Source organism: Salminus brasiliensis, chromosome 18, assembly GCF_030463535.1.
Source record: "Salminus brasiliensis chromosome 18, fSalBra1.hap2, whole genome shotgun sequence".
Lineage (NCBI taxonomy): Eukaryota > Metazoa > Chordata > Actinopteri > Characiformes > Bryconidae > Salminus > Salminus brasiliensis.
This window is the reverse complement of record NC_132895.1, coordinates 24657519-24676603: the sequence shown is the minus strand read 5'-3', so window position 1 is coordinate 24676603 and position 19085 is coordinate 24657519. Positions and strand designations below refer to the sequence as shown.

Sequence of the window (19085 nt, the reverse complement as noted above, 5' to 3'; positions counted from 1 at the left end):
CTCCCGTCACCCATGGGCAGACTCCTGTTGCACTACGCTGCAGAGTGCACTTTTCCCTTAACCTCTAGATCCTGAAAAGTAGAGTGAATACGACTCACTGTATGCGTCCTCAAGCAAACATTCTTTCACTGTGTGTGATGAAACATCTGGTAATCCCATCAAACCAAAAGAGAGATGATGCATGTGGAATAATCCCAGAAACTCTGTTTAGTTTATGCAGAATTACAGGCAGTTTCATCTGTTCATCCTGTCACCTTCATGTCTTAAAGCTGAAGCCAATCCAGCAGCTTAAATCCATGATTCACCTGCTCTAGATTTCAGCTAGCTTGTATGCTTTAGACTGCTGTGCATCTCACTATGTATTGTAGATAAATACATATAAGATAGCCTTTAGGTTTTCAGACTGGCAGTACTAATTTGAATGGGGATGTTTACATTTTTTTGCTAGAGAAGTGTTTTATAGGATTATATTAAGATGAGAATATATGCATCTTTATGGTATAAGAATAGACTCCATTTATGCATATAAAATACAGAAGCTATACCACTATATATATATATATATATATATATATATATATATATATATATATATATATATGTGTGTGTGTGTAAAGGTACAGATGGTACTGATATCCTAATAACTGGATGTGAATTGGTTCAGTTAATCAGTTAAGGATAAAGCTGATTATTTTTTTACTGATATACACCTCTCAGTGATTTGATGTGGTACATAGGTATATCCAACAGCTCATTTGAAGAACTAGTCTGATGCTGGTTGAGACTTTTTAGAAGCACATTTATATTGTTAGCCATTGTACAAATTGTAGCCTACTCAAAACTGTGTGCTGCTTCTTAAAAAGCAGACCCCATTAACATGATTTACTTATTATTTATTTGATGCTGATCAGATGCACTTACCATGCCATATGGGGTGATGGAAGAACTGCATAGTCCTTCCGTAAAGCAGCTAAGCTCCACATATTTCACACAGTCGTTGGTGTCCATTGAAACAAAAATACATATCATACCGACATTAAGCCATTAAGTTCTTAGATGTAAAATAAAAAAATTAAAACATATGCTTAAAAAACAAACAAACAAAAATAACAACTCCACAGCGTAGTAAAGTGCTTTCACTGGTTGTGACGCATGTAATCCATTCAGTCGAGCTGCATCGGGCGTATGATGGCACTGCAGATTTAGTCTGAGTGACCTGAAGATTATATTAATTCCCTCCCATTATTCATGCAAGCTCTTCCTCAGGTATCTCTCATATCCCCAGAGCAGGCATTTTTGGCAGTGAAAAGCTATATTTTGTGTCATCACTGTAATTCCTAATTGGTTGTGTTACGTGCATTGTGCCTGAAGATATCCATCCATACTGATCACATGTAGATGGAAATTCAATACTTTGAATGTGTGCAAATCTACAGCTAAATGTTCTGGAAACAGTCATTAATATACAGCATTGTTATGCCGTTAGGCAAATATGTTGATTTCACTCAAAGCAGGCCAGAACATAAGGGCCCAAGACAAATCTCTGATATACTATACAATAGAACTGACATTTAGACATAGATATAAGATATAACCAACTCTGTCTGTACTTCTATTTACATATACAAGTATTTCCCTGCAATTTGCAGAAAACAATCCTCACTGAGTTTTTACATTTCTGATTCTTTAGTTACGAAAACAAAGAGGAATAATTTCAAAGTCTGAACTGTGAAATTACTGTATACTTAAACAACAGATCTTTCACAAGCTTAAGCAAGCAAAACTGTGGCAATGTCATTTTAGCTAAGACAACATCAATGACAACAGACTCAAAGGTATCAGTTCAAGGACCATGTGATTGCATCATGTAGTGGTTTTTGTAACCGGTCAGCTCTGCTGCCCCACTGGCTGTAGGCTTCGAGCTCCTCAGTAGCTCTGTGGCTGAGATTCGACTCCCGGAGCCGGCCTTGGCACTTCTCGTTCTTCTCAGGAGAGCCATGAAGTTGTCATTCTGGGAACTAGTCTTGGAAACACCACCAATCGTCTGAGTGCCCAAGTCACCCTGCTTGTTGTCAAAGGAGTCTTTGCGACCCAAGAGTTTCCTCTTGGACCTGTGGCATTGAAAAATGATGATGGTGAAAAAGGAAGTTATAAAATATAAGGTATCAAGATTTCACTTTTTAGAACGTAAACTAACTAACTTACCTGTGAATAATGGTGAACAAGTCCTCCGTAGTGTGAGAGGAGGACTTGTGAAGAAAAACCTCATCCTCTTCACCCCCCATCTGCAGAGCACCAATGTCAGGTACTTGACCCTCCTCTGTAACTCTATGACATGACTCATGCTCTGGTACCAGAGAAATAGGAAATGAAATTACTCATATTATAATGGTTAAATCAAAATCCAATAGCCAACATCTACCTCAAGCTCTTGCCAGGTGCACTTACCAGGCACATGTTCCATTTCACCAGCATGTGGGTAAGTGGGAATGAGTCCATACACTGTGACATGGTATTCCTTTTGAGAGCTTCCAGTATCTGAAAAACCGGGGGGAGAGTGAAGTTGCTTATCCAAATCCTCTGTTACGTATGTATTATCACAGGGCAAGTAGACCGTATCAGGTCTCTTTGCAACTGGAGGACCCGGTGCTCTTCTCTTCTTTTGGGGCTCGCTTGGTTTCTTATGGCTAGCAGTGTTTAAGGACGGCACATTTGAGGCCCCAGAATTGCATAAGGATTGTGTACGAAGGGCTTCCTTTTTACGCTGTTGAGACTGAAAGTCATACTGCTGCTGCACCTGGTAATGCCCATGGTCAGTGCAGGAATTGGATGTTGGTGGAAGATCAGAATTGGACTTGACTTTGTTAACTGTTGAATAAATGTTATCCTGTTCATAACTTGTAGTGGGTGGTGGAGGATCTGTACCAGATGATGTGCCGAAACTGGACTTTGCCACAGCAGTTGGTGGCCGTTTGGACACAGGTGGCTTGGGCGCTACAGGGGGTTTAGCTTTAGGACTTTGTTGAGCAGCCAGAGAGCTCCCATCCCGTTCGTTCTCCTCCTCTATTACACCAGAAACATTAGCGGCTGTGTTGTCCAGGTCAAAGCTACTGACTGAACGCAAGCGCACATTGTTCAGGTCTTCCTGAGTCACCACAGGCATTATCAGCATACTGTTGCTCAGTCTTTGCTTAGGTCTTGCAGTGGCCGAGGTGTCTGAGTAGCGACGGCTTGCTTTTGGGTGGACAGGGGAGGGTTCTGGATTAGGGATAGGTTTTGTGTCTTGCATTTCAGGCAACTGCAGCGATAATCGCGTCCGACTGTTCCTGACCCGTTGGCCAGGGACAGCACTGGATGGCTTGGGGCGCATCCTGCAGCTAACCGAAGAGGGTCCTGCTATAACTGAGACTGACTGAGTGGGTGTCTCACACTGGCTTGAGTAGCCACTGGAGGGTGAGGCTGACCCGGGTGGCTTGCTAGGAGAGGAGATGGATGGTTGAGAAGGAGAGGAGCGAGAGGATGATGGGGAGTTGTTGAGGTCAGAGTTATAAGCCACCTTTGTGGCTTCATTTATAGGAGTTCCAACAGAGGGGCCTGAGCCAGACTTGCATGGTTCACTAGACCGTAGCTCTTTAAGTGGCCTGTGGCTGGAGAGGGGCTGACTCACCGGAACCTTTCCTGGTGCTTCAGCAGAAAGGGTGGACTGCTCGGAGTCGTCAGCCTCTGCCTTAAGCACTGGAATGAGGTCTGGAAGAAGCATGACATTCTGGGCATCGCTGGGGATGTATAGGCTCTGAGTTCTGCGCTCAGGAGGCCTCAGATCTGTAAGCCTGTGCAGCGAGACTGTCCGTACAGGTGGAGCTGGTTTCCTTTTGGCCTTTCGCAGAACGATACTCCGGGCCCTGGACTGAGGAACCGCATCAGGCAGTTGGTCTCCTTTTCTCACGGAAGTGCTATCGCTGCCACTGTCCTCTGAGCTGCTGCTAGGATAAGACAAGGCATAGCTTTCACAACGTCTCCGAGTTACAGCTGGGTTGGAGGTGATGGCTGTGGAAAGGGACAACGATCGCCTGTGGGGTTCCATGGCACTGGCAGGTCTGCTCCGCCGTTCTTTGTGTGATGTGCCTGTGCCAACCCGTTCTTTATCCTTTCTTCTAATGACAGTGGAGCTGGTTGGTGGGGACTGGCATGGCTCTTCTGGATCTTGGAACTGTGGGGGTGGCTTGATCACATCAGGTGCCAAAAGGTAGGAATTCACAGAGTCATCCCACTCAGACGAAAAGGTTGAAACATTTGGGCCTGTCCATGTCTGAGATGGGCAAAACAGGGCTGTGTGCTCCATGTTTCCCGAAGAGGCCAAGCTAGGATTTGTACCAAGACCGATTCTTTATGAAATGTGGAGGGATTCCATCAGTTCCTTGGAATTTTTCCCTTGGTGCATTGTGAGACGTACACAACCTGCGGTAAAAGAGAGAAGTGCTCAATTCTGCAAGGTATGGTTTCATACAGACTAGGCAAATATTTAATCTTCACTAATTAAGACTTAAATGGCTTGAAGTACCAAGAGATGAGATCACTTTCCAATCGTTTTGAGATGGAGAGGGAGACAGAAAAAAAAATGAGAGAGAGAAAATATCAGCCTATCTGGATCTTTGTTTGGCACATGAGTGGGTGTTCACCATGGAAACAGTTACCTGTTCATCCATACACAGAGCGAGAGCAGACCCAAAAGGAATCTCTACCATATATATATAATCTATGTATGCTTTTAGAGCCAGAAGCAATGATGAACAACGGATGAGAAGGACACAAGACAGAGAGACCAGTATCCTAACTGGAGACCAGTTCCTGTCAGAACTGCCATGATTGAAATTTGAGGGGTTGTCAGGAAAACAATAACCTGAAAATATGTTTACTGATTGGTAAATCCATAGTGTTATGTCATACTAATATTGTCTAAAAATAATAATTCAGACTGAAACATAAAACAATGTGCTCTGGTTGTGCTTGAAAGAGTTTTTTTTAATTGTAATGTTACTCATTTCATTTCCTGAATTCCTTCCATTTCTTGCTTGTCCTCTCCTTCTGTCTTGTACAATTAATATGCTCTCTTGCAAAACCTGTAGCTGTCTCAGATAAACAACAGTGCAGAGATAATGTGTGTGTGTGTAACACCTCATCACAAGACTGACATTTTCCTGTACATGTAAACAAGTTTACAGTTTCAAGCTGTTAAAATGTTTTTGAGGAATTTCGGAATTTGTACAAATTACAAAATAAGATAATATGTATTAGCAATAATAACTCAAAGACTTGGTTTAAAGCAAGTGAAGTCAACATTCACTCAGCATTTGTAGCTATAGCACTGAGCTACGATGTACGCAATGTTTGGGAGCACTTGTTAGAGACATACACCACCAAACTCTCGAAATGCTTGCAGTGCAGAAAGACAAGAGGAATGTTCATATCTGTATATTTACAAAAGCATCTCCAAACTCAGACAGGACGACATTTAAAACTAGGCACCCAGTGTGTGATCTCACGAACTGCGAATACTGTGTATACCGACACAAAGCAACATCTCTTCGTACTTGTCGATTATATCGCCTTCAAAAGCTGTGAACAGAGACGAAAAAAGAATCACGAAGACGTGAGTCCTTCAGAGTCTGAATGTGTGCAAAATGAGGTGATGAATTATTAAATTGATGGAACACTGGTCAGGCTCCTGCATTTCGCCAATCGCGTGTATTTACATGTGCATCCAATAAAATGTATTATGTTGCCAGGTTACAGCATCACACTGTCGATCCATCTAAAATAAAAGAAGTATTTCAGTCGCGCCAATGGCTGCGACACAAATCACTCAAAGATGTCGTATTTCAGTGAACGGGCATGCCTAATGGGAAGGGAGAGGAAAAAAAAAAGAAAAAAAAAGAGATGAAACGCAGTAACTGCATGATACCAAAACACACCGACGGTGATGATCATTACGTAACCACGAGTGAGGATCAAGCTGAACAGAGAAGCCACAAGTTGTGTGGTCAAAGTCACGGGTCACCTGGCCAAAATAAACAATCCTGATGCAGACATCATAGACGTGACATGCATGACATTGCCTAATTTTGCAGCGCGCCGAAGGGAGGTGAGCATCTGTGTATATTCGGATATTAGCGAGCCTCAAGCCCCCCTCCTAATAGCCCCTGTCCCCCCTGTTACCTACCTTTCAGATGGCTCTGGAGACTGAGCTGTGTTTTCTGATGCAGTTCCCACTTGCTTGCCCTCTCTCTTTCTCTCTCTCACTCCCGCTCTCTCTACCTCTCTCTCTCTCTCTCTCTCTCTCGCGCTTTTGCTAGCTTACCAATATGGCCCAATGCATTCACATGCTGTTACCATGACGATAGGAAGTGGGCTGCTCGCTTCCTCTCCGACTTCAAGTTCGCTGGATGCTGAGGAAAGGCACAAAGAGAGAGAGAGAGAGAGAGAGAGAGTGAGAGAGAGAGAAAGAGAGAGAGAGAGTGAGAGAGACAGAGACAGTACGCGAGAGAGAGATAGAGAGCGGGAGGAAGAGGGAGAGAACGAGAGAGAGAGAGAGACATATTACATAAACACCAAATCCTTAGAGACTGTAAATTCACTGCACTGCTTGTCAAAAACAGCAATATATCAGACCTCGGAGCCCAGACTCTTCTGCATAGCTCTGCTCCTGCAGTCAAACCGTTCAAAACATGAGTGACACAGATTGAGGTGCATCTGAATCACAAGAATTGCATCCAAATCCATAGCAACGGTGCCCGACCCCAGGGGTCCAATGTAACATTTCAGCTACATTCTGTGATGTCAGACAGAAGTGAGCTAGCTTACCTTACAAATCCACCTCTACATTCGAAAGGACAGCACAATCACTGCGATGATCTATAAGCACACAGGTCTGTTTCTGAGCTCCTACTGAGGTAGCGGTTGCATTACATAACATCATGGATTATTCAAAACAAATAGGCAGCTTATCAATGCAGGACATACTACATTACAGCTGTGAGAAGCCTACTGTTCTCTAGATCTGTTGACAGCATCTCTCCAGTATATCAGGAAGTAATCTACATAATTACTGTTTACACGTGTGTGCCGTAGCCTTTAATACAGGCCTGCATAATAGGTCATTAGTACTAGACCATAATAACGCTGAAACTTCTCACGCGTCGCAGATGTTCAGTCACAACCAAGTGAGAGTGTGAGATACTGAGAAAACAGATATGGATTGGTGAGAAAGATTAAAGGGAAAAAAGAGAGAGAGAGAGAGAGAGAGAGGGAGGAAGAGAGTGAGAAGAAACCCAGGCCCACCCAGTTTCAGTAATTTTAAGAAAGAGGTGTTTACCACTCTTTTGCAGTTTCGACCACTACTTCTCCACCACAGAGGCGGTGGGGTGTGAAATGTATAATCATGATGCATTACACAATAGAGTTACATAAGCAATCCATCTAATACAAAAAAAAAGTTTAGGTGGGAATATTCAGTGCGGCAAAGCTGCAGCCGGCAGTAGCTAGCCCCAGAGCCGAGGCAGAGAGCACTCCAGGATGAGAGCTTATTAGCATTAGAAGGGAGGGTGAGAAGAGCTAATTTATGGTAATTGTAGCCTTGACCAGAGATGACTAACTCGCACCGAAAAAACAACAGATCCAATCCTAATAACTTAGCATTAGTATATCGTACAGACCCAGTGGTCTCAAACCCGTTCTTCATGTTATTTTGTACAACTTCTTTTTTTAAACAGCTGTCTGAGGCGCCATAAAAATAGACAAAAAAAATCTAGACAAGTGGTGAACTGCAAGTATTAAAGCAAAGTCTGCAGTTGGGGCCATCAATGTCAAAATAAATACCAAAATGAACAAATATCTGGGTAATGCTAATTCCTGATAGCATGTTAGCACTAAGCCAACACTGGTTCACATGAACACCCAGATAACATGTCCATGGGGGGCCTGTATGGTCAGCCCAACTGGAAACCAGAAAGTTTTGTCCATGAGTTGCATGTTGGCCCCACATATGGGTGCCCACCAGGGTCAGTGATGGGACCAGGATGGGTTAAACATGGGCCACATCTGGGTTGTACACTGCACATGAGGCCTAGATGGGACCCACGTGAGATTTGTGTAAGCTGTATCCATGGGGCCCATTTGGAAAGACCAAACACCAGTAATAATTGCCAGTCAATGAGCGAAAGCATATTCTGCAAATTCCATCCCACCCAGCAACTGGATTTCAGATGAATTTGACTATCGAGTGTAAACGCATGTGGCTAAAATCTTAACAGGATATAATCCAGACACTAGTCACCTGAAGTGACCAGGTATAAACGGGGTTTATAACACATCTGATCAAACTTGTCTTTGATGTAGAACCTTGGGTTTCTAACTTGTTAATACAACATTGTCTGCGGTTCAAGGAATTTTACTGTTTCCGACATCACTTAAACACAGCAAAGTCAAACCAGAAAGGCCTTCAAGTTCAGCCAATGGGAGGACTCACTTGGCTGAGTCTACCTAGATACCACATGAAAGAAGTTCACAATTTTTCTTTTTGCCATTCCAGGGTTAGACTTAGCCCATTTATTTCCACCCAAACCGTAACAATTAAATAACTGTGCTACTACTCTCTTGCAGAGTTTAAATCCAAAAGTAAAAACTAATAATTTGAGTGTGTATTTTGGATCCCAAAACTAGAGCCCTCAAGCGTCCAAAAAAGCATCTTAAAACAGTCATGTGTGCAACACATTTAACACTAAGAAATACCCTTATTACCCTTAACCCTGAGTAATCCCCTTACATACAAGTGCAAGTTACAGCAAAGATGCCATACTATTACCACTGAAAGTGTGTGTGTGTTTGCCTCTGTGTATGAGACAGAAAGTGTGAGAGGGTGTCCACTGAGTCTGTGTCAGTACCTGCTTACGACGAGCCTTCTACCCAGTTCCCACTGTCTGTGGATGTGAATGCCTTCAGTGTCTGGTGCCAGCTGGTGCCGCTGTATTTAAGTATGTGTATGGGTGTGTGTGTGTGTGTGTGTGGGGGGGGGGCATATATATATATATATATAGTGCATTGACTATTATGACCCTGCTTTTGCTCCTTCACACCTTCATAGCCCTGTGACCAAACCTACTTACAGCACTATTACCACAAGTCCCAAAGCCTGCCCCGCCCTACAAATAGAAGAAGTTGATGTCCTCACGCGTTCTGAGACAGGAAACAGAAGGCCACATCTCTAGATTGCATGGCGATTAGGGCACAGGGTGAAACCTCATGGCACGGGGCCAAAAGAAGTCAACACCCTGCTCTTGTGGAGTGGCTTTAACAGCTGTTTTGCAACAGAACAAACTGACAGCAGACTGAAAGCAGAAATCAAGCACTTATCAGTAGAACATCATGTTCTCTAAACAACACTAATACAGAAGAGCATTTACAGGCTTTGCACACTTGTTGTTTTTTCCAAATGAGTGGCTGAATACTCACTTACATTTCAACTGCTGCAATTTTAAGTATGTTCACGTTCATATGAAAACCCATAACCCAACGTTCACTGATTTTAACATAAGATTTGAGTTATTCTGGTACACTCATATTAACATACAGGGATAACTATGCAATATACAAGTCATGTCCAAGAAGGTTTCGCTGTAGGAAGACTAGCTGTAGCTGTTGCTATACTGAGGTCAACATATCTCACATATTGAGGCACCAAACCGATTATAAACAGAGGCCTTTTCAAAACCTTCCCTCATTACTTGTGCTCTACTGGCTCCATAATAGTGCTGTGCTTGGACCCCATTGATTGCCACTCACAACGACAACTGTAGACGGAGGCTGTAACAGCGTTTATGACACTCCACAGAAAATGAGTATGTACATCAATTTCAGACAAAATCTAAGTAGACTTCTTCCATTTGGAAGTAAGAAAGTTAGAAGTTTAAAAAGTTATTATGAAAAGTTATTAAAAATTAGAACATGAAAGAAACTCCCTACCAATAGGGCTTTGTATTGATGGTGCACATCATGATACAGTAGTTAGGGAATTTTAGGGAAACTGTCCTAGTAAACATAAGAACATCACCACCATATACATTTAATCTGAGTAAAAAAGCTGACTTGAACAGTGGGATCTGAAGACAGAGAACAACACTGCTATCTAGCCGTCTGGGTTTTTTTTCTTTGGGTAAACACAACAAAAAATGAACCACTCTCTGCCATCAATCCTTGCATGTAAACCATGCATTAAAATCCATAATATGTTTTTGAGAATCGATACAGTACTGCAAAATAACACATTGCGATACCTTTGATATTTTACACCCCTAACTACCAAACCCACTTCCTAAACACAAAACTCGTTATATCCACATGTGAATTCACGTGAATGTTCATAACAATGAAAAGTCCTTCCCGCAATTCAAAATATATCCAGTAGGCAGCAAAAGTGTAATTATAGTGTAAATCAGTGACAGATTAAATGAACTGAAATCTTTGTTAAGTGTAATAAGATTTTTTCTCCCAGTTGCAAACAGGCCTAGCATAACCAACAAAGTGGTACTCAGGGATATTAGCATATTTGAGATGACTCGAGCATCTACTGGAAACTTATTTATACATTACTGTGAACTTCAAACTGACATTTTTTCTTATCTTCCAGAAATCTGAAGTCTTCCCACACTAATGATTCCTCTGAAATTTCTGCTTTTAGCTCAGAATGGCAAGAATATGTAAAACTAAAGGGAAGCTTTGTGCACTTTTCCACCACAGGGACACGGTTGGGCACAGAATTCTCAGCATGGTTAGCTAACCATACGTAGGGCCACAGAAGCGTTGGGTGGGAGGCCTTAATGGCTTAGGTATCCAGTGGTTGGCTCCATATTCGCGTCCCCTTTGTGCTGCAGGATACTGGGTCTTTATAGTACGGAAAATGGCGGAGACTGTATTTAAGTACAAGAACAGTTGTTCCATTTTAGCTCTCTTCAAGTGCACAGATAATTAGTGTGGCGAGAAGTATGCTTAAGTGCACTGTAGCATAATAAGGTTTAGCATGCTTGAGTCGGCTATGGCCTCATCCGACATTGCAAAGGTAACATTAGCACGGCCCGGCTAAGGGCTGGTCCATCATCGCTCCTGCAGCATTAGCCCGGCCCAGCTCGCTTAGTTAAAGCTAGTATTATCTTCATAAGGTGATTACAGTTTAGTAACAATTCAAATTTAATAACAATTAAAAGCGAACTGCAGGGTTTCAGTATTAGAAGTTGATGTTTAACAGCTGTGCTGGACTATGTTCATGATTTTGTGACTGTATATTGTTTTTTTATGCTAGGACCACGGCTATCCGTTAGCATAGTGCTAACTGCATGTCAAAGTCATGACATACTTTTATCAAATCCCACAGAGTTAGTTTCAAACAGGCTTCTTTGAACATTATTTGGCATAGTTCATCTATAAAAAGGCCTTGGTGTGATTTGACATGAGTGTGATTTCTGCATTCAGATTACACAATGCTAACAGATGAATTACGGCCTCTATGAATGCTACGTTGTGTGTCTATACTTAACTGTACGCAGCTGAACTGCATCAGCAGAGGAACACTGGCCACAAGTCAAAGCTCACTGACATGGATTGAGGAACATTTAACAGAACAGATAGCTTTAAAAATGACTACAGGCGCCTCCATAGTAACAGCATGCTCTGAACTCCACAAAGCTGGAATTTATGGCAAGGCTGCTGTTCGCAAACTGCTCATGTACAAGGCCGGTGTGCAAAGACACATAAACCAGAGTACGGAGCAGCCCTCAGCAAATGGGAAAAAGTAAAACATGGTCTAATGAGTCATCCTTCACCCTTTTTCCTGCGCTTCTTATGTTGCTGTGTTTCCATTTGGGGAAAGCCAACGGACATCTCCAACCCACAATGTCTGTTGGCAGGCATTAAACATGGTCGTGGATCCATGATGGTGTGGGCAGTCATCTCACGGGAGCCATTAGATCGACTGATTGCTCTGCATGTTTATACAGTGGCCCAGGAATATGAAGATATTTTATAAGACCAGGTGGACTCTACTGGGGTGAACTTCCGTAATTATGCTGCCATATTCCACAAACATTCAGGTGAAGTCACATGTCTCCCGTTTAACATCATTAACTAACTTTATATGGAGACCAATGGTTTAAAATAATAGTCTGATAGTCTGATAGTGTGATAATGATTGTCAGAGTAAGGTTGAGAGAAACTATATGGCCAAAACTCTGTGGACATCAGCTTCCTTCATCCATTGTTACAGCAAATGGTCTCTTCTACTACTCAGGGAAGACTTTTCACTAGATTTTGGAACATTGCTCTGAGGACCTGACTGCATTCAGCCACAAGAGCCTTAGTGAGTTCAGGTATTGATGTTGGCTGACTAGTTCTGGATCACAAATGACACTCCAACTCATCCAAAGGTATTAGAAGGAACTCTAACTCTAACATTCACTGCTCCACAATCCAATGCTTGGGGACTTAACACCACTTTAGCCGACACTTGGCACTAGGAATTGTGACCTCAGGCTCATGTGCTCAGCTGCTCCAGAACATCCCATTCTATTAGCAGTGCTTTCCTATGGATATTGCACACATAATGCGTGCATCTGAACACATGTCAGCAATAGGATCACTTTCAACTGACAAAAAGCGATGAGCTAATCACTAACACTGACCAATGAGCCATCACTAACGCTGTGTTGGTCCCCCTTGTGCCACCAAAGCACATTGTGCTGCCTTTGACCCTCGTTAAAGTCTCTTAGCTCCTCATTCCTGTTTCCAACACATCAACTTCAAGAACAGACTGTTCACCTGCTGCCTAATATGTCCCACCTCTTGACAGCTGTCACTGTAAAGAGATAAACAGCATTATTCACTTCAACGGTCAATGGTTTTAATGCTATGGCTGATTGGTGTGTAGTGTTGATGTGGACATGTAAACGCTTATATCACCCCACTGACTCACATACAGGGCTTCTGCAACAGTGTGCGGCTTTATCTGTTCTACCACACATGCGATGACAGCTTTTCGACACCACAACAAAAGGCGACAGGGCTGTGCTTTTGCAGAGAGGAAGAGACGTCCCACATGCCAGAAACACACATCACTTGGTATTTAAATAGAAGGAGAAAAGGGAATTTAGATCTTTTCAAACACTAAAAAATTCATACATGGATAAATGTAGGTGCATCATGAAGGGATGATTCCCACTGTAAAGCCAGACTGTACTGGCATGTAAACAGGACTACACATGGTCTTGGCTTTTATACGACTCTTGTCTTGGTTCGGTCTTGTAACCAAGGCTATTGTGTGCATTTAAATGAAGCATTATAAAAAGTTGTGATATGTAGAGTGTGAAAGACAGTTTCACCTCCTTCACCCCTCAAAGAAAGGCAGGCTTTTCTTCTTGCAAGATGGCCCAATATCCACCTACACACAGCTCCAGACATGTATGAAAGCAGTCCAAGAAGGACAGAAGCTGCTCTGAAGGCAAATGGTGGCCCTACACCACCACTACCTTATTAGTTACTGAATATTAATGCACTACAGTCTCTCTGGCCGGTGCCACAGCTTTTGTTGCTTTGGCTTCGCATTCAGAGAACATTGCATTTGAAACTAAATGATCGCTAAGAGATTAAATTAAATGAGGTCAAATTTGAAGGTTTATACATGACTTTTTTTTTTATTAGTCCTTTCAGGGAACCAGCACAAACTGCACAGTTGGCTGCTCAGTTGTTTCTTCTGCAGCTGTGTGTCACTGCATCATTAGTTCATGAACAAAAGAGCCAACAAAAGGGGTGAGGTTGACTAGCTGTGGCATTTGCATCTTGCCACTGTCTTGATAACCAGACAGACGGTCTCGAAAATCGACTGTTGTGAAGAAGCAATAAATCACTGGTGGGTTTAGCAATGTACGAAATTGGAACTTCACTGGGTCTAAGCTCACAGTATTTGTTTACGGTCCAAGGTCTTGGTCGGCCTACAGAAGAGAGGGTTATTAAAAGCTGGGCAGGCTTGAAGCCAGCAAACAAACAGGAAAGTCATAACCAAAATAACAAACAAACGGAGCATTTGAGTAAGGCTCAGATTGCACCAGTGACAGACCAGGACTTCACACAGAGCTTATTGTGTTGTGCTGAGTAGTAATAAGCCCAAGTAATGAGAAGCAGGTGTGTTGAGCGGGTGCTGGTGGTAAGCGATTAGTAAGCAGGTAACTCTAAATGCTGATTGGGTATTGTTCAATATTTTTCAATATCAATACTCTCTATTTTTAACATAAGCACATTTTGCATGGCTCATACTATGACTAATGAAAAGTAAAACAGAAGTCATTAAAAATCTGAACCATGCAAAACCGATTAGCTCTTAAGATGTTCCATTGCAGTTCAAAATTGAATTAGTACTTAAGTACACTATATTTCCAAATGTTTGTGGACACCCCTTCTAATGCATGCATTCAGCTACTGCTAAATCACACCTATGGCTGACACAGATGTGCACATGCACATTCTCTCTCTGTAGAGAAGTACTGCCAATAGAACAGGACTCTTCAGAGCAGATAAACATGAACCTATAGGCACATATATAGCATTGAGCTGTGGAGCAGTGGAACTGTGTTCTCTGGAATGATGAATTGTGCTCCTTACAGTACTTTTGGAATGAGTTGGGGATGGGGTGGGGGTGTATAACTGGAACACCAGGGAAAAATGTAAAACATGAGAAAAATGTTATGTTGTGTAAATGTAAGAGACTGGCCCTTTAAGGTGAAACTGTAAAAATGCTAAGATGCCTTCTCTTTGAGTGTTTTTACCAGAAGATTCACCTACCTCTTCCTTTCTCAGTGTCTCTCCATGGATGCCTAATCATCCTTCTGTAATGTCCAACATTCAGGGCTAAGATGAGCAAATCTGGAAGAAATATGAATAATATTATAACGAATAATACTGTCTTTATTTAAACCCAGTACTAGTAGTGCATATAGGACCTTTTCCTTTTGTTCCAGAGTAGAATGACAAAATACTAAACATTTGCTTATTCCGTTTAATGCTCAGAGGTCCAAGCTGAAACAGAGCCTCCAGCAATGAAAGTCGAGTAATGTGAGCCTTTTTTACACCACAACCACAGACCAGTATGGTCAATTAAAAATGTATGTGAATAAACAAAACATTGTCAGGTAGCTGATCTTCTATGAGAAAGCAGTTAAATTAAGCTCATTTTACCACCAGCTGTGTTTTCTTGTGTCAATCAATGTAGTCTTTTAAACCAAACATGTCTGACAAGCAGCATTAGAAGGCACTAATGCTAACAAATTTCATTCATTTTATTTCATTCAGGGGTGGGCAATGTGAATAAATTTTGTTAGCATGATACAAGCGAGCGTGTCATGGATATCGTCAGCGCTGACCAACACTGAGCAACTGCACATTTATTAGAAACAGTATGATTATTGCTGTTTAATTAGATGAAGTTCAGCAATAATCTGCTGCTACTGATGTGTCTTTTGTCTGCCTGTCAGAATATTGTGGTAAATACTGTGTATCATGATTTTATCTTAAAATATGATATTATATTTTGGACCATATCACCTAATGCTACTTGCAAGTTAGTTTGTTCCACCTATTTTGGATAGTTCCACCTTTGCACACATTGCCACATTGATGGTTTTAATGTTTTATTTTTATTTATATTTACATTTAAGGCATTTAGCAGATGCTCTTATCCAAAGTGCTTTGCTATTTACCCAAGAATAACCTCAGCTAGTTTGAATAGGCTAAAAATTCAAAGATACCTCTAAGTTTAGACTCTACTAAACACAAGTCAATAAGAAGACCACTCTGCTATTCGCCCAAGTATTCTTGGAAGAGGTGGGTCTTCAGTCTGCGTTTGAAGACAGCGAGTGACTCTGCCATTCGGACACCCAGGGGAAGTTCGTTCCACCACTTTGGTGCAGGACAGAAAAACGCCTGGACGCTTGCCTTCTGTGGATTTTGAGGGATGGCGGGTCGAGCCGAGCCGTACTTGAAGCTCGAGGGGCTCTTGGTGCGGATCGGCTTTTGACCATTGCCATCAAGTACAGAGGGGCTGGTCCGTTCTTGGCCTTGTAGGCCAGAGTCAAGGTTTTAAATCTGATGCGGGCAGCAGCTACAGGAGTGACATGGCTGAATTTAGAAGCGTTGAATACGACCCGTGCTGCTGCATTCTGGATAAGTTGCAGGGGCCTGATGGTGCGCAGAGGGAGACCAGCCAGAAGACAGTTGCAGTAGTCAAGTCTTGAAGTGACGAGAGACTGAACGAGCACCTGGGCGACTCTCTAGAGAGGAAGGGTCAAATTCCAGTGCTGTATCAACACTTAAAATGCTGAGTGTTAAATGTAACACTCATAGTGTTCATTGTAACACCTATAGTGTTGATATAACACTGAGAAAACACAGTGTGCTGTGTACAAACACACAATCAGTGTCAGTCTGACATTTTTAGTGTACCACTGTGCCTTCATTTACACTTGCCTTTTCTCTAGCTTGTCCTACACCTACCCCTCCTCTCCTGGTCAGAAGCCTAAGCAGCCTAACTAACAGCATTTCATCTAGATGTATACGCTTCTATAAGTTTAGTAGTTTTCTTTTTCAGCTTTGTTAAGAAACTGGTATGACTTTATTACTTTTGAAGCAGCATCTGTGCTGGTTGGTTAACAGTGGCCCTTCAGCAGGCTGGACACGAGAGGGCGAGCTTCCATGGTGGCCGCAGCTAAGCTAAGCTAGCTATAGCTACATGACTACAGTATGACTAGCTTGCTTGCTAGCGCGGTTAGTTTACCTGCGTTAGCGGATAGCATTCCAGAAACAGCTGTCATAATTTTATCATAATCTAACAGCTATAAAAAATGACTTAAGTCAACTGGTTTGACAAAAATAATGCACAGGGAAGTGATTTAAATGTTAATAAATTCACACAACCGGTGCTTAAGGGCCCTCACAGCGATGTAATGAACCTCTATCGAGGGAGTGGAGTCTGAGGCGCTGTGAGAAATGGTACGACCCGTTGTGGGGGTGTTCAGAACTGCTGTTTGTAACACTTTTGGGGAAATATTTCAGTGTACTGTTAACCTTACTTCCTTTTTTTTTTTTTTTTTTTTTTTACACGTATCTTTACTTCTTTACTTGTTATGGAAGAATATGTCGTACTAAGGTGGGTCAAAAGCACCCTCCTTCAAATTGGTTTTCCAGTAGAGCCATTGGTACATTCCTTATGTCAGTTTCTGCATACATCCATACCTCCGTTTATTTGATTCATTCTATATGAATTAGGTAAGTGTTTTTACTTGCTGTTCATATACTTTATGTGACTGATCCTAGATGTCATATTGTCCTAATGTGGATCAGAAACAAAACGACCTGCAATCAAACACAGTAAAATGTAGTTTTGCACTTTAAGGAAGAGCTACATGTTGTCATCCATTGGTACAGTTCAGTCCAGTAAAATAAGCTCAGCCAGTTCAACACTGGCTTTGGGTGAAGGGGTTTGCAGTGACTACTCTGCTCTTCTGACATCAAGTTTTCCTTCCAGTGGTGGAAAGTATCTAATTCACTGTACACCAGTCATTGTTAATTTGTCATTTCTGCACTTTATTCTGCTTTTAATTGCAGGATGTTTATAGATTTAATGTCTTTTGTATTGTAAAATACAAAATAATAGACTTCAGCCTGCTTTCTAGGCCAGACAAACCAAAACCTAGTGCAACATAGGTGTTTTAATAGGCCCATGTCAAGGAACACTGATTTTTTACTCATTATAAGTGACTTTATTTTTGCCACTCGTGGCATCATGATGCCTTCATGTGCCAAAAATGTGCCAAAATTTTGTGACAGTCGTCTAGACATCACAATTTAGTTCTTGTCAAATTGCTGGCCCACCTTTGGGCATATAATCCTTTTAATATGTGAGTGTATGGATATGGTTATGGTACTAAATCATTTATTTACAATTCAGTAGAACAACCTTCATTCATCACAGTTCACCATTTAATCTCAAAGACAAACTTACTGTTTTCCTTAGGTTTTTTTGGGTCATTAATGGCGTCACCAGGCAGTGACAACAACGTTAACCAATAATGCCCTGTTTCATCACCCCCTTTCCCACCACCCCCACCTCAGCTAGCTCAGAGACCCTCCCTGATACTGTGGTTCTCTCAGTGCGTTCAGATGGCTGGTCAGTTTCACAGCTGGTCAGTTCTAGTACCTACGTATGTTACACTGTCCACTGGGACTCGTTTCTGTCCTTTTCCATGTGAACTAGCCCCACATGTGAGCCCGTTTACAGCTGGCAGAGCCTGGCAGAGCCTCCGCAGCGGGTTCATGACCGCGGCCAGAGACAGCTGGATGTGTGAGCGGGTGCAGCAGCTCTGCTCAGCCCTGCTCAGCCCTGCACGTTTCAGAGCAGGGAGAAACCTTCACCGATATCATCCAGACACACAAAGTCAATGTAAGTGACATTGCCAGGCGATTTCCGCCCAACGCCTTCTTCCCAATGAACCCCGTAGGCTGTACTGCCCCCTAGTGCTCGCTCAGGTGCACTGATCAGCACCATGGACAGCACCTCGCCACCTACTGTCTGAACCGCTTCGGTGAAGCTGGAGCACGTCTACTGGACACTGTATTTGATTGATGAATATAAAGATTTATTATGGTTCCTATCACATTTATATGTTCTTATTATTTTAAGATAGAGATAGAGTTTTTTTCTATGGAAATGAAGGGGTGCAAAAGCTTGTGCACCCTTCTTACATCACCATAATAAAAATATACAAGTAACATCCAACCAACCACATGGAATACCACAGCAACCACTTGGCAACACCCTAGCAACCACCTGAAACACCTTAGCAACGCCATAGTACCGACTTTAGCAACACCTGGGGCATCTTAGCAACCACCTAAAATGCCATAGCAACACAACAACACCCTCTTAGTGGAGTTATGACATAACTACATTTTGGAAGCTGGACCACGCCCTGAACTCCTCCTCCTCAACCCTATAT

At 42.3% G+C, this 19085-nt stretch overlaps 1 protein-coding gene across 3 annotated transcripts; it reads right to left on the bottom strand.

Annotated features, from left to right (window-relative positions):
• Positions 1-778: 778 nt before the first annotated feature.
• On the bottom strand, positions 779-10035 carry LOC140539887 (NHS-like protein 2). 3 transcript variants are annotated; one of them, XM_072662714.1, is made up of 5 exons: positions 8940-10035; positions 6359-6446; positions 2449-4458; positions 2206-2347; positions 779-2111 (listed from the first exon to the last, which is right to left on the bottom strand). In XM_072662714.1, the coding sequence occupies exons 3-5, from the start codon at positions 4340-4342 to the stop codon at positions 1844-1846; spliced, it is 2304 nt and encodes a 767-aa protein (XP_072518815.1). In that variant the 5' UTR covers positions 4343-4458; positions 6359-6446; positions 8940-10035; the 3' UTR covers positions 779-1843. The 3 variants fall into 3 exon arrangements, with proteins under 3 accessions (XP_072518815.1, XP_072518816.1, XP_072518814.1); XM_072662715.1 differs by lacking the exons at positions 6359-6446; positions 8940-10035 and adding exons at positions 4562-4576; positions 6221-6351; XM_072662713.1 differs by lacking the exons at positions 6359-6446; positions 8940-10035 and adding an exon at positions 6221-6351.
• Between the last annotated feature and the right edge of the window lie 9050 nt (positions 10036-19085).